Here is a 25174-nt window from a genome sequence, read left to right as displayed (position 1 = left end):
CCAGTTTAGTAGGATTCCATCTTAGTTCTGTATTGACGCTTTGCCTGTTTGATGGCTCGTCAGATGTCGTAGCGGGATTTCTTATGAGCGTCCGGATTAATGTCCCGCTCCTTGAAAGAGGCAGGCCTTTAGCTCAGTGCGGATGTTGCATGTAATCCATGGCTTCTGGTTAAGATATGTACGTATTGTCACTGTGGGGATGGGATGGGGGGGGGGGGCGTAGCTCTTCTGATGTCCTGAAGCTGTATTCGTTCATAGGAAATTATGGCAGAGACATTATGTACAAAGATCAGCGTAAAAACAACACAAAATAGTAAAATTGGTCAGGAGCATGTAAAACGGCTGCTATCCACTGCAGCGCCATCTTTTAACTCATAAAAAAACAGAGGTGCTGAGAGCTTTACTGCCCCAACATTGAGTGATTCTGTCCAGTGCCTGACAGCCTGCCTAACTGGAGGTAAAGACTGAGGAACCTTGCAAGTGAATACAATACTGTGAAAAAATGAACCACTTAACAAGACTACAATATTGCCTTCATAGGTTCCCTCACATGAAGTAGAAGGAAGAGATCACACACACATCAACAGTTTAGGCACCACATAGTTTGTTTGGAGGAGGACGTGACTAATGCTGAGGGTGGGTAACAGGCTGACCACAAAATAAATGTAGAAATCCATGTTACTCAATTATTGCACCCACACTGCTCGGACGCACCAACGAGCGTCTGCGTTACCAAGGGCTAAAATAGAAGTCATTGCTATTTCTGACGCAGATCGCGCTGCAAGTCCTGCCTCTCCCATCTTCTCATTGGTTTATAGAAGCAGGTACCCACGTGCCATCTCCTCATTGGTTATACCCACGTGGGTGATTGAAAGACGAACTGTTTTGATGGTCGTCATGGTAATACTATGAAAGTTTAGATGCCAATCACCATATAAGTTCAAAGATGAAAAAGCCTGGAAGGAGGAGAGATGACTAGAAATGATTCGGTTGGCTGTTTTATGTGTGGATTAATTGTCGGAGTAGAGGACCTTGTGCATTTCAGGTAAAATAACAACTAAATGTTTATATCCCAGGACAAATTAGCTAGCAACAGCAAGCTAGCTAAATAGGACAAATTAGCTAGCAAGTGCAAGCTAACTAGCTAAATTGCCAGAAATGTTTAATGCTTCTCAACCTGTCCCCAAATTTATGTCATTGGTTCAGAGTTTGTTTTGATATTTTAACCTGCATGTCGTGACCGCATTTGGTGTAGGGGGACAAAATATATTCATGCACAATGGCGCACGCGCACAGCCGGTTTGGGTTCCGTGTAACTATGATGGGCAAATCTGTAAACTGGGAGGACTGTGTGTGTGGATTTTTTGGGCCACTGAAAATGTTTTTTTAGCCATTGTAATTTGGGAAGTCGTTATTTTTAGGAGGTAGGGTGTCAATTTCGTTTAGTAACTACGCTCTTCAAAGCGTCTGAAGAAATAGTCTCTGTATGAGCCACAACATTAGCATAGCAACTTTTAGCATGTAGCAACATTAGCATATTTGCATTGCATTAGCATAACAATGCCACATTACAAGCTACTCTAAACCTCTGCTGGGGTCATTGAGATATGAATAGGGTGAACAGTAATTTCTCCGTTAGGGGCTAAAAGACTGGCGGCAAGAACCTTAGCATTGTTATTTAGCAGACAGCCAGTGTTAGCCTAGCCGACGGACAGTAGGCCTACAGTGCGGTACAGTCTAGAAAGCACGGCTGGACCGCACTGCTTTGACTAAAGTGATGAAAGTATCCAAACAGTGAACCACTGGGACAGATTAGATTTTTATCTGTGTCATATCCGGGATGTCTGTTGACTAAAGCCAGGCCAGAAAGACTGGAGAGCAGAGGTTTAAACAGATGGAAAAAGAGAGAGACAGGAAGAGGGTAGTGGAGTGACAAATGGTGTGAAAGCACCCACAGGAAGTAGGTCCGTGTGTGTGTGGCAGTATATAGGACTATACTGTGATGTGCTCTAGAACTAGTAGCATACGTTATGACTCTCAAGGCTGCTCAACCTTGGTCTCTTTACCCACCCATTTCCCAGTTTCTATCTGCAAAGATGGCAGACAGGACACAATAGGCCTCTTCAGCGCATTGGTTTGTTGAGTAACCCTTGAATAACTCACTTAAGTTATCAAAATAACTTCTTGATAACGTTCAAAACACACAACCTTTATCACAAGAAAACAGACCGCAAACTTTGTTTTGGTTTTATTTTTGCATATTATGTCACCGATTTGGCTTTCCACTAATGGCTAAGCTTAACGCATGGGAGCATTCAAACGGAAAATATGGCATGTTTACAAAACATAATTTGCCATTGTATGAGACAATAGCTTTCTGCCTCGGGATCTGTGGCAAGGCTGTGTGGATGGTCGGGAGCAAACTGTATGGACCTAGGCGATTAGAAGCCCAGTGAATGGGTATTCCCATGGTTTTGCGGCTTTGTACGTCGGGAACAGTGACCCCACTGTAAGCCGCGGCTGTTTACATTCCAGAAGATCAGTTCCTACTGAAGCCAGGGGAAGGAAGGGCAGGGGTTAAAAAGCGCTCTCACACACCCAATCTTCCCAGTCCAAAACAAGCCTTGACGCGGTCTGTAAACAAACTAGCAGAGAACACCACTTGAGTTTAGACTTACACGGTCTTATAGACGGTCTGACTTGTAATCCACTTCCCAACTCCTCTTTTTCAGTCGCTTTTCCTCCCTTTTATTTCTAAATCCCTCCTCTCTCCCACACACCCACCCACCCCTCCTTCGATCCCTGTGAATTCTCTTTCCAACATCCCTAACTACCCAAATCCCTCAATCTACTCCCATTCCTACACCATCACCACCTCTTTCACTCCATCCCGCGCTCTCTCCTATAAACCCAGTCCCCCTCCCTCCCTACTTCGCCTCTCCCCTCTTTTCCCATGGCTGGTTGCAGTGTTTCGAAAGCCTTCTGGGAGCGAGCAGCTCTAATTGAGAGGGGGGGGCTTCCAGTTATGTCCCGCCACAGATCGCCTGGAGGCAACAACACTGCAGCACTCCCTGTCCCTGTATCCACATGACCAGGCAAAAGACAAAAGGCTTTTTGGAGCCAGTTAAAAATAGCTCGCAGTTTAATGTTGGGGGGGGGGGGGGGGCCTTGCACGTTCCAGTGTGTCACAATCTCCACAATCTCGTCTCACGTGTGGCAAGCAGACAAATCTTTAGCCAAATCTTTGGCCAAGGCAAACTCAGACTGAGGTCTTACACAAAACCTGTAGCGGTGCGTTCAAGCAAACAAGCTGTAAAAAGAGGGAAAGAAGGCCAAATACCAGCAATTAAAAAGTAAGTACAGTTCGGTTTGTCCAAGTGAGACTGAACAGCATTTAGTTGTGCCTCTATGGCCTTCGTGTAAAATCAGATCTGCCTCGGCTCTGACCAACCTCACAATCCCTTATCCTTCGACAACCACGACAGGCAGAAACGGGTCAAACCAAACTTTGTGTTCCCGTAACACGATAGGTAAGGAGGCGTCACCCGCGGGTGTCAACACACTTCCATAATTCACACTAGAAGAATTACATAAGACTACGAGCCTCGGGATGCTAAGGGCAACGCTTTAAAAAGAGCTGCCGTGATAGAACCAGTGAGAACAAGGGAAAGGTGATCCGATCATTGATCAAAAGTTACTTAGGCTAACACGCCAATATGACAACATGCCCAATAGACAGCATGTAATATTAACTTAAAGGCACTGCCAAAGCAGAGACAACGATTGCAAAATCAACATAAATCAATCCTAGCTCTAATTCATGGTTTTCAATACAGCAACAGAATCTGGCCTACCCTAACAGGATACAAAAGCTGAAACACAGTCAGGAAACAAGTAACCTGCAATGATAACATTCATAGATGTAACTCTACAGTGTCTGGTGAAAAAACACAAAAACAAACCGCAGCAAGACAAAACGATATCCCACCCGATTCGGATTCTCCACCTCATGCCAACGAGTTAGTGGGTGTGTTTAGCATGAATACTAGATTAAAACCATGAGCTGGCGCACACCCAGAAAAATGTGTTTGTGTGGAGGTGCTGACTAACGGCGAATAAACTCTAAAAATAAAGAAAGTCGCACACTCCATATATAAACTCCCAGCAATTTAATGGGTATTTACCAACGTTTCGGCATCCCTGTGCCTTCCTCAGCAGTGATGCCGAAACGTTGGTAAATACCCATTAAATTGCTGGGAGTTTATATATGGAGTGTGCAACTTTCTTTAGCATGAATACCAAACGTATTTATGTCACGTCACACAGCGGCTGTTGGAGTGTAGGTGTTGAGCTGTGCGTTTGAACCAAGTCAACGAAGTGGTCAAGAGGAGCTAGGTGTTGCCGTGTCCATTTTAGACCGCGTCGCGGGAGGGTCATTAGAGAGTGGCTGTCGAGCTGTGTGCTGGTGATGTTGTCAAGAGTCTCCCGCTGAGGCGAAAAATCTCCACGCCGCACCTGCTTTGTCCGAGGTGTGATAAGGGATTGTGGTGCGCGTGTCTGTGATACGCGTTTCTCTCACGCAGTCTAAGCAAAATACACAACATGTTCCATGCAAAAGTGAAAGCCATATTTGTGGAAGTTCAGCAATGACATTACGTTCCTCTGGAACTGCTTAGTCATTTCTTGACTTCTTCAGGTGACCGTGACTCCTGTCTGAGGCCTTGAGACACTTCTGACCCAGCAACACTTGTTCCTGACAAACACTCTGCAGTCAAGCACTCTTTGTCCTACACACACACACACACACACACACACACACACACACACCACCCCCCCCCCCCCCCCCCCCCCCCCCCCCCCCCCCCCCTTCTTGAGCCGCTTCAGGATTGCAAAAACAGCTAGTTCTTTTAACAAAAGATAACAAAAAAAGTCAACTCTGGTAGCCTACAATTCACCCACGCCATGGTCAAACATCCATTTAACGCGCTGTTGAACAAAGAAACAGAAAGGCGTTACCAAGGCAACGCAACTTAACTTCAGACAGCCCTTGCAAAACTTGTCAATACCGTATGTACCACGATTGGTGCTTTCATTCATATGTCAATCAAATTCATATCTTTCAAAATCAGTGAAAAGGGTGAAATCTTTAACATAAAGCTCCAAGTTCACCGATTCCTTTTGGAAATGTCCTTAGGAAATGTTAGTTGTTTCGGGGCCTATGCTAACACAAACCCAGCACTAAAGCTCAAAGCCCACTGTACCATACACTAGGACGGCTGCACATGTTTGATATAGGCAGACACGTTCCGCTCATTCTCTCCCTCCATCTCTTTCTTCCCATCTACTGCTACTGGAAAGTAACTCTTCCTACTCTCCATCCATCCACCCACCCACACTTTCTCTCTGCTCTGTCCTCCCACACACACTCTCTCTTTGGTACATCTTCCCCCTCTCCTTCCACAGTCTCCCTCTGATAACCTCTCTTCAAAGCCACTCTTGCCCTCCTTGGTCTAAAATGGTGGTGAGTCTCAATGGGTGTTCACTGTTCACCCCTGGAGGAGTGGAGGGCGACCCCAAAAACGCCCAGTGGGAGCGTGTGATCTCTTCTCCCCCCCCAGGGCGATGCCACATCCTGCGGGTTGGGACCACAGCCCATCTGGGCCTGTTTAGAGCCATGCAGGACACCAGAGCCATAAAAACTAGAGGCCCCGGAAAAAACACACACACACACACACACACACACAGGGGCAACCTTCTCATCTCCAAAACCCAACCCTGTGCTCTCTGGTGGGCCTCTGATGTGGCTACAGGCCCTGGGTTTCATGGTTTCGAGGAGACGTCATGCTTTTTATCATTCCCATTTCTCAAAAGTCTAAAGGAGTGTGTGTATTTCCTTGTGTTAAAGTGCGTTACTGTACATGTCATTGTCCTATGTTTGGAGTGCGTTTATGCTGCATGATATTATTACCCATGCCCTTGTGTTGTGGCTAGACGTGTATGCCTAGTGTTGAGTGTAGCCGTGCGCAGTGCTGCTTGTTTTTCTAACGTAGTGCATGTATGTTGTTGAGGGTTTGTGGAGGCTGGGTGGCAGAGGGTATATTTGATCTGGAGAGGAAGAGAAGGAGTGTGGTCTTAGCAGCCCCATCGAGGCCTTCATCCATCCCTGCCCTCTCATTTTGTGCTGAGGATACAGCACTCTCCATCGGGGGGGGAACACGCATGCGAAAACACACACACACACACACACACACACACACACACCTTATTCTACACAGGGCAAGAATTCTTAGGGACGGTACACAACTCGCCTCTACCACATACATAATGTGCTTTAGACCAGTGGTTCTCAACCTTTTTTGGTTCCTGTACCCTCAATCACATTTTGCTCTGCCTGGAGTACCACGGAAGTACCCCCTTGTGCATTTTACCAGTAGACCTATGTTCCTACGAGTCTTCCCAAATACCCCGTGGATTAGCCAAGCACCCCTGAAGGTACACACACCCTAAGATCAGAAGCACTGCCAGGTAGCCTAGTGGTTATAGCGTTGGGCCCGTAACCAAAAGGTTGCTGGATCAAATCCCCGAGCAGACAAGGGGGTAAAAAAAATCTGTCGTTCTGCCCCTGAACAAGCAGTTAACCCACTGTTCCCCGGTAGGCTGTCATTGTAAGTAAGAATTTGTTCTTAACTGACTTGCCTAGTTAAATAAAGGTTACAATCCAACAAGAGAGTATAATATAGGATATATGAGAAACTCACGCTCTGTTTTACCAAAGGCCTAGCTTCTGGTGCCAGATACAGGAAAGATTTAGCCTAATTTGCAGCCGCTTATTAAAAATGGCCCAACAATTATTCAAACATGATGTATTCATCATCGCTTGTTCTACACTTCACAGATCTATATTTAGAGCACTCCAGCTCTCCACCTCCGTTGCTGACCTATTTCGATCCTCCTTTCAGACGGCAGATGAAAAGATGAAGTGACACTAACCGAGGAGGAAGGGAAAGGGAGGGCGAGTGGGAGACACCATATCTTTTTCTTTCGCTTTCCTCCTCCCCCTCTCCTCCGTACGTATTCTTTATTTGTCCCCTCGCTCGAATCCAAATCGCTGCCTTCATTTGGACTCACTGACTCTCAGGTATGCTTCACCTGGTGAGAGGATGATCAACGTGACGTGTTCCTTTCCGACACACTGATAAATGTGTGCATTAGTACGTACGTAACAGGGCTCTACAGATCAACAATTCTTTTCTGATGACCCCTTCGAGTTGAGGGATGTGTTTTCCACCCACATACCAATAGCTTCACCGCCAATGTGCGCACACACACACACACCACACACACACACACCCAGAAAAGGCCTCTTCCCACTGCCTCACTTACATAAGGGTACTCAGCCTCTCTCACCAACGAACACCGCAGAGAGAATGAGTCAACAGCAATGAGCCAAGTGCTCTTTCATCCCGATGCGGTTTTCACCTCTCGTTCAAAAAAAAAAAAGACAAAAAAAGAACCTCTCTTTCCAAGCAGTTGGATAAGAGGAAAACGGGCCAATCAATACACTGCCTGCCCACTCTCTCCACTCCTCATATGAATTGCTAAACTGCTGGCACTAAGAGGGCAGTGTTGAATATGTGTACCTCAACTTTACTCTATTTACTTAAGAGAAACAATTACGACATTGTGGCAACTTCGTCACAACGCTGTCGCGTGGTAATGTCATCACGACCAACTTTCTTACAACCTGTAACGTTGTCATAAGTTGTCAGAACATCAGGTGTTGGTAGGGAAGGTAGTAGGTCCATACAGAGTATCCAACAGTGACACTGAAACAGAAAGGCCTCAAAATGGATTTAAAAAAATTGCGGTATTTATGCCTCAGTTGGGAAGTTGCCACGGTCAGTTGCACAGGTTTTTTTGCACCTTAAAACAAACACACCTGTGCACCCGACTTATCTGTGACACCTGGTGTCCCCGCATTCCTTTCAACCTCACTGAGCTAGTTCTCTACGAATTAGCATGTTAACGTGACGCTATGCTAGCCCCAGAGGGACAGTGTGCGCTGAGTGTTGACAACCCAGCCCTGTGGCACCGGGCCCACCTCAGACACACAGGTACGTCTCAGGAGAGTGTCAGAATCCCAACACTCCGCTTACACATGCCGGAAAACATCAAAAGGCATGTGTCCAACTTGACTGACAACACACGAAAACAGTCTAAATGTTGTGCGTGTCTAAACTGGCATGTGTCCAACTTGACTGACAACACATGAAAACAGTCTAAATGTTGTGCGTGTCTAAACTGGGCGGAAACGTCTCCAGTTGTGTAAAAAAATACAAATAATTTGAAAAAAAAAAACGGCCTTCGTGCAGAAGGAACTCGCTAAGAAACTACGGACATCATAAAACATAATTTAGTGCTTAACGGGGAAGTTGACTCACCATCTCGTCCAGGGCGTAGCGGAGTAATCCATGTTCGTATAGGATGAAGAACCTCCTCTGCCATTTCTGTAGAGAGAGGAAAGAGAGGAGAGAGGAGAGAAAGAGAGGAGAAAGAGAGAGAGAGGAGAAAGAGAGAGAGAGGAGAAAGAGAGAGAGAGGAGAAAGAGAGATGCTAGTTATAGTGACATCTGATATGGCAACTTACGCTACATAATATGTACGCTATTATAGGACTTAAACTGTCCCGTTGATTTGGGTAAAAGCAATGTAGCTCGAATGGTAAGCGCAACGCAGTTTACGAAAGTGGTGGTATACAGGCACGGTTGGACTTTCAATGACCACAGAACACATACTGGATGTGTAGGGAGTTACAGTCATAGGCTATGAGCCTATAGTGGCTGTGCTATAAAACAGGGATCACTCAGAAGAATCCCCAAGCCCAACAACACCGAAAAGTCCCCAGCATGCGTTGCGGTTTCATATATATATATTTATTTATAATTTTTATTTGGGGGGGGGTGACATGGCTGCAGATGATTTAGTGAGAGTCAGTGTGCCCTAGATCCCAAAGCCAGGACTGAGCCAACACTATTACCCCAACACGTAGACACGCGCCACGCAGACACGCGCCGCGCACACACACGGGTAAAGTTTCCCATTCGGTATCCACTGTGTTGGCTTGGCAACATTTGAAAATGACAGACTGTTGTACTACATACTGGACATGTGTGTCACTTAAATACAGAGAAAGAGACCGAGAGAGACAGAGAGAGATGAAGTGAGAGAGAGACCGAGAGAGAGAGAGAGAGAGAGAGAGAGAGAGATGAAGTGAGAGAGAGAATGCCTTCAACTCTGTAACAGAGGGGGAGGTTGACTTAAGCAAACCACCTAGACACGATCGCTGAGCTATCACTGTTCACCAGGATACATTCCTGGCGCTAACAGGAACCTCCGCTAGCATCTGATGAAAACATGCCACAGCCAAAACAGACACATCCAGCATTCTAGCATACACTCTATGCACTGTACCTAATCCCTCCAACACCAAAGTGTCCTCCAAGTGTAAATTCTACAACCAAGTTAGTCCATGTTTGTTTGAGGAGAAGATTGGATCGTCACAAGACAAAAAAACTAAATTATCCCTTTAACCCAGGCTGTTACATCTCTTTCCCTCTTTTTCCCCTTGAAGGCACTAGTGGAGTTCCAGGTATTAGAAAGTATGCAAAGAAGCCTTAGGGCGAAACTAGAGCTAAATGACTTTCTCTTTTTAGTGAATATGATAAATGGTAGGCTATATGTTTTCCCACTTTTATACACTCTATATCACCAACCCCTCCTTTCTTAATGCCCAGTTTTGTCCGGGTGTTTAAGTTTCTGGCCTCGGTTTTCTGCCGAGATCCATCAATAAAAGACGGGGAAGTGCTTTGTGATCTAGGGGGCGTCGGGGGGCCCCCGAATAGGGTTGCCGATAGGCGTCCTCAGCAAAGCCTGAGTTACAGGAACATCCTACTCATTGAGGCCATTAAAAACTGTAATATAAGGCTCAGAGGGGACCACTGAATGCAGTGTTTGGCTTTCGCCGGACATAACGGGACCCACGTCGTCCAAAAAGTCAACTAAATTTTGCCAAAAAAAAAGCACCTGGAAGATTGTGAAGCCTCTTGGAAGAATGTTCTATGAACAGATTAGTCAAAAGTGGAACTTTTTGGAGAACGGGACTGATGAAAACCAAACACCGCATTCCACAGTAAGAACCGCATGGTGGCGGTAGTGTGATGATTTGGGGATGCTTTGCTGCCTCAGGACCTGGATGACTTGCCATCACTGAAGGAACCATGAATTCTGCTCTGTATCAAGACAATGTCAGGCACATCCATCCGTGAGCTGAAGCGCAGCTGGGTCACGCAAACAAGACAACGATCCAAAACACACAAGCAACGCTACATCAGAATGGCTCAAAAACAACACATTTAAATGTTCTGGAATGGCCTAGTCAAAGTGCAAACATAAACCCGATTGAGATGTTGTGGCAGGTCCTGAAACGATCAGTTCATAGTCGAAAACCCACAAATGTCACCGAGTTAAACCAGTTCTGCATGGAAGAGTGGGCCAAAATTCCTCCACGGGGATGTGAGAGACTACAGGAAGTGTTTGGTTGCAGTCATTGCAGCTAAAAGGTGGCACAACCAGTTATTGAGTGCGAGGTGGTAATTACTTTTTCCACACAGGTACTTAACTTTGTTTATTAAATACATTTTTAAAAAGTAGCAATATTATGTTTTGGTTGAAGAGCTGACAACATTCAGTGTCCATAATATGCAAAAATAGAGAAAACGACACTGTAATAGCGATTTATTTTGCTCCCCATCCCTACCCAATACGGGACCGACCATACCTACAGTTGAGTCAAATCTAACAGGGATCCATAAATCCATCGTCAACCTTTCATATGGGCCTACCATTTCAACCCCCCAATTCAGCATGTGTGTTTATTTACACTCCTGAAGAAAAAAAAGTGCCTGTGAGTGATATCGCGAGGTGGGAACTGTTGACAGGGCTGAGGCCGATGGCTCCAGAGATGCTCCCCCTCCATATGGAAACCATCAGAGGCTGTGAGAACCGGGACTTTTCCCACTCCCACTCAATCCTCCTCTTTTAGGACGCGCCAACGTCATAGCGGCGCGAACACGGAAAGTAGGTCTTACAAAACTACCCCAGGGCACCGGCAGCAGAGAGATGGAGTCAATATTATGCTCATTACCCCCTGAGAAAGAGCTGGTCGGGGGATTCTTGTTTAGAAGGCCATGCCACCCACAGGGAGCTGCCCACTCACTGTGTTCTTACTCGCACAGCCAAGTCAAAAGGGTTGCAAATTGTGACTAAATGGTCACACTCTGGCTCCAAACCTCAGTCTAGGGTAGCCTTAAGAGGTAACTTGATCAAGCTCATACAAGGCTCGTAGGCGAGTCAAAACATCCTGATTCAAGACTATTGCAGTTACTTTCATCTGCTAAGCTAGCAATTGTTAACTTTCTGCAAACCTCAAGCCCAGTTTTCTTCATTTGTGTTTGTTTGTGGCAGAACAGAGACGAGACTACAGAGACCGACGTCGCAAGAATAGCTTGCTGTGAACTCATAACTTTAGAGGTGACGTAAAAATCCATTGCTGTAGGCCTGTGCTTTGACAAAGTGTGACCTTTCTTCTTCTGCATAACAGTACCAAATGATTGAGTGACCGAAATCTAGAAGGGACTTATCTACAATACATTTTGAAATCTCAATTGAATGCACTTGACAACAAGGTTACAACTGGGTTAGAATATATTCGTCAAAACCAACCAGAGGTTAACGAACTTACCCGAGATCTGTGCAAGGGATTGCCAAAATTGGTTCCTTCTGGAGCCAGGAGCAACCATCCTCCATATATCGGTTTTGCCTAATGGGAAAGAAAAAAAATTGAAGATGGATTAAAGAAAGCATTAACAAAATGATTAATTGGGGAGATAATGATTTACTAAGACTCACCAAGCAGATGCTCTTATCTAGGGAGTCTTGCGTAGCCTCCAGTAAGAGTAATGTCAGACCGCATAACAACATTGAAATAGCCTTGCGTTATAGCCGTTTATTACCAATGTACACTACATGACCAAGAGTATGTGGACACCTGCTCATCAAACATCTCACTCCAAAACAATGGGCATTAATATGGAGTTGGTGCCCTCTTTGCTGCTATAACAGCCTCCACTCTTCTGGGAAGGCTTTCCATTAGATGTTGGAACATTGCTGCGGAGACCTGCTTCCATTCAGCCCCAAGAGCATTAGTGAGGTCGGGCACTGATGTTGGTCCATTAGGCCTGGCTCATAGTCAGCGTTCCAATTCATCCCAAAAGTGTTTGCTTGGGTTGAGGTCAGGGCTCTGTGCAAGCCAGTCAAGATCTCCCACACCGATCAACAAAACATTTCTGTATGGACCTCACTTTGTGCACGGGGCCATTGGCACGCTGAAATAGGAAAGGGCCTTCCCCAAACTGTTGCCACAAAGTTGGAAGCACAGAAGCGTCTAGAATGTCATTGGATTTCCCTTCACTGGAACTAAGGGGCCTAGCACAAACCATGAAAAACAGCCACAGACCATTATTCCTCCTCCACCAAACTTTACAGTTGGCACTATGCATTGGGGCAGGTAGTGTTCTCCTGGCATCCGTTGAACCCAGATTCATTCATCGGACTGCCAGAGGGTGAAGCGTGATTCATCACTCCAGAGAACACGTTTCCATTGCTCCAGAGTCCAAAAGGCGGCGAGCTTTACACCACTCCAATCAATGCTTGGCTGCTCGGCCATGGAAGCCCATTTCATGAAGCTCCCGACGAACAGTTCTTGTGCTGACTTTGCTTCCAGAGGCAGTTTGGAACTCGGTGGGGAGTGCTGCAACCCGAGGGCAGACTATTTTTAAGTGCTACGCGCTTCAGCGGTCTGAGCTTGTGTGGCCTACCACTTCGCGGCTGAGCCATGTTGCTCCTAGACATTTTCACTTCACAATAACAGCACTTACAGTTGACCGGGGCAGCTCTGGCAGGGCAGACATTTTTAAAAAACTGACTTGTTGGAAAGGTGGCATCCCATGACAGTGCCACGTTGAAAGTCACTGAGCTCTTCAGTAAGGCCATTCTACTGCCAATGTTTGTCTATAGAGATTGCATGGCCGGGTGCTCGATTTTATACACCTGTCAGCAACGCATGTGGCTGAACTAGCCGAACACACTAATTTGAAGGGGTGTCCACATACTTTTTTGTGTATATACACACACACACACACACACACACACACACACACACACACACACCCTAGGGCTGGCGTAATTACCGTATAACCGATGGTTGTGGATGAACACCACCCTAAAATAACCATCATAACCGTAAAATATATACATAAAAAAAATGTTGTGGAACAAAACAGCTGACTGAAGACGGGACAGCCGGGCCTTCGTGCGGTTGAGTCTGTTTCTGCTGCAACATGGACTCTTCATCACGAAACTGCTCCTTGCTGAAACAAGCAAGACGTTGTAGCAAATGAGAGTCTTCGGTTGCTTAGCCAACACCCCCATTCCCTGCAGCAGCACATGCAGTAAGGAGCAGAAGGGAGAAAATGTGTATCTAAATTTTTTTACATTTTTTTGCTATTCGAACGGTTATTATGGTGACCGGAGTCATTTGGCTGACCAATAACCATCATCCAAAATTCCATGACCATCACAGCCAATGAGAGACACACACACACACCTGACAGGGGGTTTTGAAGCACCTCCATCTTGGCACTCCCTCACCTTTGTAAAACAAATTGTACAAACATTCTACACATTTTGTAATGACCTATGCCATCATAGTATGATACGAGTGAGAATGACTAACAAAATCAAATGTGGGCCCCCTGGAGGTCAGGGGCCTGGTTGGTATTCGGCCGTGATTACGAGCCCTGGATGATTACTCCAGTATATCCCAGAATAATCTGACTACACACTGGCTGTCTGTTTCAATAGATTGTGTACAAGTTGCACGCTTTGGCTGGCTGTTTGGACCAGCTGTGTGAGCGGTGTTCAGGCTGCAAACACTAACTGGCTGCATTCCAGAGCACCAGTACTGCCTTTTAAAAAAGGGGGAAATGGCTTCTAACACGTGATTTTCCCTGTGATCCCCCTAAGTGGGCGGGCAAGAGAGTGAGGAGCGAAGCAGAGGAAGGGAGAAGCGGTGTGACAAAAATCTGTTCTCTTTACACAAAAAAAAAGACTCAGGATTCTCATTCACTGCATTAAAAAAAATGCAGTTAACTCGTACACAGGCAGCAGTTAGCCTAGTGAAAACAGACTTTGGCTATGTACGCAACAACACTACTAAAGCCTGTTGAGCTCCAACTTGATCTGAAGGGATTGGATTGGTCTCGCTGTGTATATAGCCATTGCTGGAGTTTTGTTGAGCATGTTTAAAAGGATTTATGCTTACCTACTCCCATTAAACCTAAACAATCAAATTGGCTTATGGAAAGTGCTCAGTTACAACTCCATAAATCCATCATGTCGCTATGGAAAAGTATAAAAAGAGGACAGTGTTGAGTGTGACAACGAGAGATCTAAATGTCCCATTTTAATATACTCTGATCAAGGTCAAAGGTTCCCCCCGCTAAATGTTATTTTTAATCCAATGTAAAGCTCCTTTATCTTTGATTACAATGTTGGGTGTTTCTCTGCTTGGCGCAATGAAAGGCAAGATAATGTCGAAACAGTGATAGCTACAGGTAACTGCCAAATTAAAGGAAACACCCAACATAAACTCTCTTAATATGGGGTTGGACCACCATGAGCCAGAACAGCTTCAATGCACCTTAGCATAGATTCTACACGTGTCTGGAACTCTATTGGAGGGATGCGACAACATTCTCCCACGACAAATTCCATAATTTGGTGTTTTGTTGGATGGTGGTGTAAAACGTCGTCGCAGGTGCCGCTCTATTCTCCCATAAGTGCTCAATTGGGTTGAGATCTGGTGACTGAGATGCATGGCCATGGCATATGGTTTATAGTTTTCAATCTTTGTGTTAAAAAAACAACATTGAAGACAATCATGGTACCAATAATTGCTTCTAATACACCAGATGTTCTTGAACAAATTATAAAAAATAAAAATCACACAGAAGAAGCTCAGCGTTCAACACAAAGCTCATCATGGAGCTAAGGACCCTGGGACTAAACACCTCCCTCTGCAACTGGATCCTGGACTTCCTGTCCCCCCCAGGTGGAAAGGGTAGGCAACTACATCTGCCACGCTGGTCCTCAACACCGGGGCTCCTCAGGGGTGCGTGCTCAGTCCCCTTCTGTACTCCCTGTTCACCCACGACTGCGTGGCCAAGCACGACTCCAACACCATCATTAACCTGTTAGGGCTAGGGGGCAGCATTGACACGGCTGGATAAAAAACATACCTGATTTAATCTGGTTACCACTCCTACTCAGTAACTAGAATATGCATATACTTATTACATATGGATAGAAAACACCCTAAATTTTCTAAAACTGTTTGAATGGTGTCTGTGAGTATAACAGAACTCAAATGGCAGGTCAAAACCTGAGAGATTCCTTTACAGGAAGTGGCCTGTCTGACCATTTCTGGAACTTCTTTGCCATCTCTATCATTTACTAAGGATCTCTGCTCTAACGTGACACTTCCCACGTCGTCCATAGGCTCTCAGAGCCCGGGAAAAAAGAGAATGTCGTCATTCCAGCCCCAGGCTGAAACACATTATCGCCTTTCTCAAGTGGCCCATCAAGAGACACTAGCTTATGCGCGTGACCCCGACCGCCCCCGCCTTTGGGATTTTTTCCTCTGTTTGCCGAAAAGGAGATTCCCTGTCGGAATTTTATCGCTTTTCTACGAGAAAAATGACGTAAAAATTGATTTTAAACAGCGGTTGACATGCTTCGACGTACGGCAATTGAATACTTTGAATTTTATTGTCAGGAATTGCGCCAAGCGCGCGACACTTCTTTACTATTTCGGATAGTGTCTGGAACGCACGAACAAAACGCCGCTATTCGGATATAACGATGGATTATTTTGGACCAAACCAACATTTGTTATTGAAGTAGACGTCCTGGGTGTGCATTCTGACGAAGACAACAAAAGGTAATGACATTTTTATAATAGTAAATATGATTATGGTGAGTGCTAAACTTGCCGGGTGTCTAAATAGCGAGCCCGTGATGCCTGGGTTATGTACTTAGAATATTGCAAAATGTGCTTTCACCAAAAAGCTATTTTAAAATCGGACATATCGAGTGCATAGAGGAGGTCTGTATCTATAATTCTTAAAATAATTGTTATGCTTTTTGTGAACGTTTATCGTGAGTAATTTAGTAAAATGTTAGCGAATTCCCCGTAAGTTTGCGGGGGGTATGCTAGTTCTGAACGTCACATGCTAATGTAAAAAGCTGGTTTTTGATATAAATATGAACTTGATTGAACAAAACATGCATGTATTGTATAACATAATGTCCTAGGGTTGTCATCTGATGAAGATCATCAAAGGTGAGTGCTGCATTTAGCTGTCTTCTGGGTTTTGGTGACATTATATGCTGGCTTGAAAAATGGGTGTCTGATTATTTCTGGCTTGGTACTCTGCTGACATAATCTAATGTTTTGCTTTCGTTGTAAAGCCTTTTTGAAATCGGACAGTGTGGTTAGATTAACGAGAGTCTTATCTTTAAATGGCTGTAAAATAGTCATATGTTTGAGAAATTGAAGTAATAGGATTTTGAAGATTTTGAAAATCGCGCCACAGGCTGGCAGTGGCTGTTACGTAGGTGGGACGAATTCGTCCCGCCGGTCCCATAGAGGTTAAGTTTGCTGACGACACAACAGTGGTAGGCCTGATCACCGCCAATGACGAGACAGCCTATAGGGAGGAGGTCAGAGACCTGGCAGTGTGGTGCCAGGACAACAACCTCTCCCTCAATGTGAGCAAGACAAAGGAGATGATCGTGGACTACAGGAAAGAGAGGGCCGAACAGGTCCCCATTGACATCGACGTGGCTGTAGTGGAGCAGTTCGAGAGTTTCAAGTTCCTTGGTGTTCACATCACCAACAAACTATCATGGTCCAAGCACATCAAGACAGTCATGAAGAGGGCAGAACAACACCTTTTCCACCTCAGGAGACTGAAAAGATTTGGCATTGGTCCCCAGATCCTCAAAATGTTTTACAGCTTGCATGTCAAGAGCATCCTGAACGGTTGCATCACCGCCTGGTATGGCAACTTCTCGGCATCCGACCGTAAGGCGCTACAGAGGGTAGTGTGTACGGCCCAATACATCACTGGGGCCAAGCTTCCTGCCATCCAGGACCTTTATATTAGGCAGTGTCAGAGGAAGGCCCAAAAAATTGCCAAAAACTCCAGTCACCCACTGTTCTCTCTGCTACCGCACAGCAAGTGCCACCGGAGCACCAAGTCTAGGTCCAAAATGGCTCCTTAACAGCTTCTACCCCCAAACTATAAGACAGCTGAACAAATAACCAAATGGCCACCCATACCTTTTACATTATCACGAAAATGGGGTACAAATAAAAGTGTGTGTCAAGAAGCAGTGAAGCTTGGCAGAGTGATGTTCCGGAGGACGCATGGCTCTCGACCTTCGCCTCTCCCGAGTCCGTACAGGAGTTGGAGCAATGGGACAAGACTAACTACCAATTGGATATCACGAAATGAGGGTAAAACATAAAAAATGTATGAATGGTGTCACGTGATCAATGGCTTTGTCCATTTATATATACAGTCATTGGTGTGGAAGTGCCAGCTTTCAATATACTTTGCATCCCTCACGTACTCTAGTGTTTCCATTATTTTGGCAGTTACCTGTATAGTACTGGTCAAGCATACAAAAAAGGAACTGATAAGTCTCTTTACACTAACAACATCTCAGTTCATATAGCCACTTAAGTGTGTGGTCTATATGTTTAAAATATTGATAAAGTCACCATCTGGGGCTGAGCAGGGAATCCATTGTGGCACTTCTGGGATAATGTCTGTTCATTCCGATTAAGCCGATATCTGACTATATTACAGATGGAAGACAGGGAGGATGAAGGTAATGTAGAAATGTTACAGAATGTTAGCCCCCCTGCCCCTAGAAAATGAGAAGAGGTAAAAACAAAAGAGAAATAGAGAGAGCAGTGCTTTAGAGAGAAAAGAGCAATCTCTCGTCACATGACCAGACGGGGGGGCGTATGCTGAATCCCCCTGGGAAGGGACGGGCAAGACGGATTTAGGTCAGCCTTTACCCTTCAATGGTTAAACGTAGTCATTTGTGTGGTGCGTTCATCTCACAACCCCCCCCCCCATCGTAATGACTATGTAATACCGCACTGAGAGAATGTGGGCTAGATGGGATGAGCGTGTGGGGGGGGGGGGGGGGGGGTCAAATACTAAAGGAATGACCAAAGCTCTTGCTGAAAATATGTTTGGAATGAGATTTACAGAGACAGAGTATCTCGTATGTAATGTGTGCTGGGCCTTTGGTGTTGATGATGATGAGACGCCTTGTTAACGAGACTAGAGTTTGCAAGTTAGTAGCACAATGAGGTCTTTTGATAGCCTTTTGGGTCAGGAATTCCACTAGGTAACAGTCAGCCACAGAGCCATTTTCATCCATGCAAGGAGGACAGTCGGGTGTGAATATCGTGGAATAGATGTAATGTTGTGTCTAGCTAAAGGTGTCAGTCTCTAGTGTCAATATCGTGGAATATATGTGGTGCTGTGTACAGTTGAAGGTGTATGTCCAGTCAAGAGACAAACTACTCCTAAAGTCAAGCAGACCCGGACAGAGTGTGTGTGTGTGTCCGTGGGTGCAACGTGTGTAAGTCAATCACATATTTAGTCATAATATGACGCGTTTCAGTGTTGATTCAGGACCACCTGCTTCTAAGAACTTACCAAAAGCCATGGCTATACATGCTGTAAGGCTAATATCTAGATTTTACCTAACAACCGCTCACATGTCTAGAACGAATGGTGAACAGCGTTGAGAAAATCAGCGCTGTCACTGCGAAGCTATTCCTGTAGTCTTCTGATAAAAATGATATGGCTTTTTGGGTGTCTCCCCTGTTAAAGTGCAGGCACTTATCCACCAATATAACAACTTAATTCTATACCAAGGCCATCCTTAGCCAGCTCTCTTATGTCAAGGTGATGGCAACAATGTAAAATGTGCAAGGTAAGCAATTATTCTATTCTCACCATAGGAAAAGTACTAAGTTGGAGTTTCTACATCTGCATTGCTTGCTGTTTGGGGTTTTAGGTTGGGTTTCTGTATAGCACTTTGTGACATCTGCTGATGTAAAAAAGGCTTTATAAATACATTTGATTTGATTCAATGCGCTTTTCATTCAACCACGATGTGTTTGACAAGCCTAACAAAATGTATCATGCATGCATCTCCTCATTGACTTTAAAAAAAAACTCAGTGCCATTTCATGCATTGTGCTCTTTCATGTCAGGGGGTTAATTCGTGCACAGATTAGTTTCAGGATGACAGCCTATACCCTGGGGCTAACAACTAATTACATCCAATTAACCTAAACCTTTGTACTATGCCTATTTGACAGATGGCTAACTCACAGGAAACTCTACTGCACTATGTACACTTTCTGTATTGGGAAACTGGAACTTTGCTGAAATTTCCAATTGCCAATCAAAATCATAAACACCTTATTTACGTAAGTATTCAGACCCTTTGGTCCGAGACTCGAAATTGAGCTCAGGTGCATCCTGTTTCCATTGATCATCCTTGAGATTTTTCTACAACTTGATTGGAGTCCACCTGTGGTAAATTCAATTGATTGGACATGATTTGGAAAGGCACACACCTGTCTATATATAGGGTCCCACAGTTGACAGTGCATGTCAGAGCAAAAACCAAGCAATGAGGTCGAAGGAATTGTCAGTAGAACTCTTCGAGATAGGATTGAGTTGAGGCATAGATCTGTGGATGGGTACCAACATTTTTTTGGGGCAGCATTGAAGGTCCACAAGAACACAGCGGCCTCCATCATTCTGAAATGGAAGTTGTTTGAAACCGCCAAGACTCTTCCTAGAGCTGGCCACCCGGCCACACTGAACAATCGGAGAAGGGCCTTGGTCAGGGAGGTGACCAAGAACCTGATGGTCACTCTGACAGAGCTCTAGAGTTCCACTGTGGCGATGGGAGAACATTCCAGAAGGACCACCATATCTGCAGCACTCCACCAATCAGGCCTTTATGGTAGTGGCCAGTTGGAAGCCACTCCTTAGTAAAAGGCACACGACAGCCTGCTTAGAGTTTGCCAAAAGGCACCTAAAGACTCTCAGACCATGAGAAACAAGATTCTCTGGTCAGATGAAACCAATATTGAACTCTTTGGCCCGAATGCCAAGCGTCACATTTGGAGGAAACCTGGCACCATCCCTACGGTGAAGCATGGTGGCAGCATCATGCTGTGGGGATGTTTTTCAGTGGCAGGGACTGGGAGAGTAGTTGGAATCGAGGCAAAGACAAATGGAGCAAAGTACAGAGATCCTTGATGAAAACCTGCTCCAGAGCGCACAGGCCCTCAGACTGGGGCAAGGGTTCAACTTCCAACAGGACAACAACCCTAAGAACACAGCCAAGACAACACAGGAGTGGCTTCAGGACAAGTTTCTGAATGTGGCCCAGCCAGAGCCCGGACTTGAACCCAATCGAACATCTCTGGAGAGACCTGAAAATAGCTGTGCAGCAACGCTCCCCATGCAACCTGACAGAGCTTGTGAAGAAAGTGAGAAACTCTCCAAATACAGGTGTGCCAAGCTTGTAGCGTCATACAGAAGACTCGAGGCTGTAATCGCTGCCAAAGATGCTTCAACAAAGTACTGAGTAAAAAGTCTGAATACTTATGTAAATGTGATTTCAGTTTATTACATTTGCAAAACTTTCTAAACCTCATCATTATGGGGTATTGTGTTTAGATTGAGGGGGTAAACAATTTAAATCAATTTTAGAATAACGATGTAACAAAATGTGGAAAAGGTCAAGCAGTCTTAATTCTTTCCGAAGGCACCGTATGTTACGAATTCTAGCTAGGTGGCTAACATTAGCTAGGCTAGAGTTTAGGGGATAGGGTTAAGTTTAGGGGTTAGGTTAAAGGGTTGAGGTTAGGGTTGGGGTTAGCTAACGTGCTAAGTAGTTGCAAAGTAGCAAAAAAGTTAAGTAGTTAGTTGCTAAAATGTCAGTGATGAGGTTCGAACTTGCAATCCTACTTTCGTTTATTCCTTAAGTAACCATACCAAAAGTAACATATCATACTAATGTGTCCCGGACTTACATTTACTGTAGTTAGTCTAGTCTGAGACCAGGCTGTAATATTCAATAATATTTAAAGTACTTTCAAAATTCCTAAGTCAAATATATTCCCTTATAAAATTCTGCTAAAAGGTAAATTAAGGCCGAATAAAACAATATGTTTTGCTAATATAAATAGTTTTCCTGCTGGACACGGATCGTCCCGACTTTCAAGAATCCCTGAGCTAATTTCCTATGATTCTACAGATTTTGCCATGAGAGAGAAAATGTTGCAGCTTTAAAGCCAATTTCCTGTTTTTCTAAATTGTTTGTTCATGGCTTATGACGTGTTCATATGCTATCTGGGGGGTGGGGGGGCGACCTCCGTGACTACCCCCAAAGCTTGTGGCCCCCCCACGCCTAGCGGGAGCTGCGCTACGCCAATGAGCATGACCCCATGACTGTGAAACATATGGCAACACTTGCTTACCTGATTTAAATCTTCGTCGCTCAATAAATGAGATTCTCTTGGTTTAAAGCAATTCTGGCATTTACTTTTGTTGAAAATGTTGGCTTGGAATTTCCGACATGGATTGTCTTTGGAGGACATGGTTGAAATACCCAGCTGATCTTATATGGGTGCCAATTGAAACCGTAAAGACAACACAAACAAAAACCTGAAACTGCGCAATTCTTCCTGTGTAGCCTACTATCCCGAGTGGGTTGCAGTCAATAGCGTCGGAGCTCTAGACGCCGGTCCAAGGTGTGTGCCGCAATGACATAAAGTCATTCCAAATTCCACAACACGATATGAGAGTTCATTCAAAATTCGGAAAACTACTTAAAATGGGAAAACTGTCTGAATGTCTTAGTGGCCTAGTTAGATAAAGAAGCTAGTCCAGCACATAATTGAAGGTGCTTTGAAACCACAGCGACGTCCACCTATTACTTTGATACCTCCAAGCTCATTATAATCGACTAATGCTTACTAAACGGGATAAAGGATTAGGTAATATCAATGATCTTATCATCTTGTTGCTCGCTAGGTACCTCCCACAGCGCAGCGGCTGTCGTGATAACTTTTTTTGCTCACATTTGAACAGGCCAATTTATAAATTGACAACGACGCAGAATATGGGGATCCAGGCTTTTGTACTCCGCACTCTCGTCTTGGTAAATACTTTAACTACAAGGTGTACAACAACACTACACAGGTGACATTTCGCCGGTCCTCTCGCTCACTGAAATGGTCCCGTGAGCCTCCATAAACACCACACCAGGAGTTGCAGTTTTTTCCTATTTCTCAAATAAGTAGCCAACGGAATGCATTGCAGCTATATCCAGGTGACTAACGCTTGTTGTTCCCCTCAAATTGATTCTCCATGATCAAAATGATCCAACTTTCGTCAGGAATTGGAGTTTGCAGCCATGTCCAACGCATTTTTGGTCTGTGGTCGCGGTAGCAACATAGAAACGTAGCTTGCGCTGCAAACTGTGAACGCACTCTCTAGCAAAGTCACGGGGAGCCAGTCAGCGGAGAGAAGAGGAGGTGCTGAAAACGAATGAGCTGTTGACTGTCAGCAACACGCACCAATGAGAAAAAAGAAACACGCCCACTACTAAGACTACAATTGATGTGTGTCCAATAGAAAATATTAGAAACACGTGCCAATTTTATGGAACAACACGGATCAAGTTAGGTGGGCTCTCAAGGTCTTTGGCTTCAGTTGGAGTATTCTTTATTTGTTGTATTTTAAGTGTTTTTAAGAGTGTTCTGTAGCAGGAAATTGTCAATTGGATATTACACATTACCCTACATTTTCTGAGTTGGGATTTAAATGAAAGCAGGCTCTGTATTCCACTTTGAATCAATTAAGACTGAATTTACCTGACATGTGCAATCATATGTAGCTATGTAACGCCCTCCTGTGGTATTAAACTAGTTGAAAATAAAAGTGTATCACAATCAAAAGGAGCTTGAGAATACATGGTATTATTCATCATATAGATGTAATTGTATTCTAATTCCTAATTCTATGGAATTCATCTTTATTGAGAAATATATAGTGCATTGTTTGAATACATTTTCATCGTTGACAGCTCTAGGTATGACCTCTGGAAATCACACTGTACACCTGAGACCTTCTCCCGCCTACATCTGCTTAAACAAATTCTCTTTAACATTGTCATATTTTCAAGTGACAGTGGCTTAGAAAAACATTTTGAGTGACTTTACCAGCACTGAAGGAAAGTAACCTAGTGGTTAGAGCCAGTAACCGAAAGGTTGCTGGATCGAATCCCCAAAATCTATAATTCTGCCCATGAACAAGGCAGTAAACCCACTGTTCCTTGATAGGTTGTCATTGTAAATAAGAATTTGTTCTTAACTGACCTGCCTAGTCTTTTTCGTTTTTTTAAGTACCCCATTTTGAGGTTCTCCCTCTGTTTGGCTTTGCAGGGACGCTCCACTTTCCCAGACAGCGCCTCCATGTGTTTGGTCAGTGCAGTCTACCAGGTCACTAAATTACCCAACTACAACGTAACAATTGAGAAAATACAATAATGTCAAGTTATTGGTCATGGAACATGAAATCATGGATTGTGATTTGTCAAATGTAATTTGGCTGTCAACTATCGTTGCTCCTGACCTCCTTTTGACTGCTGTATGACTTCTGAGCATCCAGGTTGGTGGAGAGACCCTCAACGAGAGCTTCAGCAAGTGCTCCATCCAACTTTTTCTGCTGATGGTCGATGACAGTTATGATGGTCAATGACAGTGTCATGAGGAACTCGTCTGCCTGGACCTAAAATATAAACGCACTTTACACTCCACAGAACTGTGACTCTAACCTAATAGTGACACTGACCCATTGAGTTTGTGTTCACACAACATAGAGATAACCATTCCCAGCCAAACATAAGATCCCTGTTATAAAATAATGTTTATCTCAATGAGACAAACCAGTATAGATATAGGTTAAATAACATAATAAACAATAATACACACTGGTGTCTGAATGTCGCTGCTGCAGGACATCGCTGTGTCTGCAGGTGCAGCATCTGTTATCTGCCCACAGAGGGCGCTGTGGTCTTCACCCAGTCCCACAGAGTAGAGGTCTGCCCAGGGATTTTCACTAGCAGTGGCCTGGCTGGTAGAGCTATCTACATTGCCCTGGGCAACATGTTGAGAACTTCTTCCCCTCATGGATCCGTCAGTGCCACTTGGAGCTTAGAAGAGTTTAGCTTCTCTTTGGAGATCTGCTCCTCTACTGAAGACGCATCCTTCTCTGCCTTTCAGCTGATGGTTCAGGTTCTCTATTTTCCTAGTGTATTCAGCCAGGGTGTCCTGGTTGTGTTGTGCTGTTTCTGCTCCTCTAGCTCCTTGAGCACTCCCTGAGTCTGCTGCATGGCTTTGGCCATGTCCTGTGTAGGTAGAAAAATGGAAACTCTCAATAATAGCTGAAAAGTCAGTGGTTTTGTAAAAACAGGTAATGTAAACTACCAACAAATGTCCCAACACACCTCAAATCTACCATAATAACCCCAAACTCTGATGCAAACTACCCCCTCCCCCCCCCCCCCCCCTCCTAAAAAAGAAAAAAATGTATGTACTTAGATGCGTTGCTCTTTGGTCCAGATGCAGGCCTGCAGTTCATCTCTGTGTGTGCTGTGGTCAGACACCACCTGGACCACTGCGTAGTCCTCCTACAGGATATCCATCAAGGTTTTGTTCAGCATCATGTTCCTCTAGCTCCCTGGCCAATGCTTGAGACTGCTCCAGCATGGTAGGCTTTACAGAGAAGAACTACTGTACACCGTAAATTGATAATTTACTTTCTTAATTCATTTTTAAATGTACACTACCGTTCAAAGGTTTGGGGTCACTTTGAAAT

At 44.7% G+C, this 25174-nt stretch overlaps 1 protein-coding gene across 4 annotated transcripts in view; it reads right to left on the bottom strand.

The window, feature by feature from the left end:
• mpripa (myosin phosphatase Rho interacting protein a) overlaps positions 1-22802 on the bottom strand; it is a 115201-nt gene extending 92399 nt beyond the window's left edge. For all 4 annotated transcript variants that reach the window (XM_014158850.3, XM_045702552.2, XM_045702553.2 and 1 more), the window contains exons 1-3: positions 21772-22802; positions 11800-11877; positions 8442-8507 (exon numbers count right to left, since the gene is read on the bottom strand). In XM_014158850.3, the coding sequence (XP_014014325.3) occupies positions 8442-8507; positions 11800-11877; positions 21772-21891 (264 nt within the window). In that variant the 5' untranslated portion in view covers positions 21892-22802. The remainder of the gene's footprint in view (positions 1-8441; positions 8508-11799; positions 11878-21771) is intronic.
• Between the last annotated feature and the right edge of the window lie 2372 nt (positions 22803-25174).

This window comes from Salmo salar, chromosome 19 (assembly GCF_965601325.2).
Source record: "Salmo salar chromosome 19, fSalSal1, whole genome shotgun sequence".
Classification (NCBI taxonomy): domain Eukaryota; kingdom Metazoa; phylum Chordata; class Actinopteri; order Salmoniformes; family Salmonidae; genus Salmo; species Salmo salar.
The sequence above is the reverse complement of the archived record's forward strand: the minus strand, read 5'-3'. Positions and strand labels throughout refer to the sequence as shown.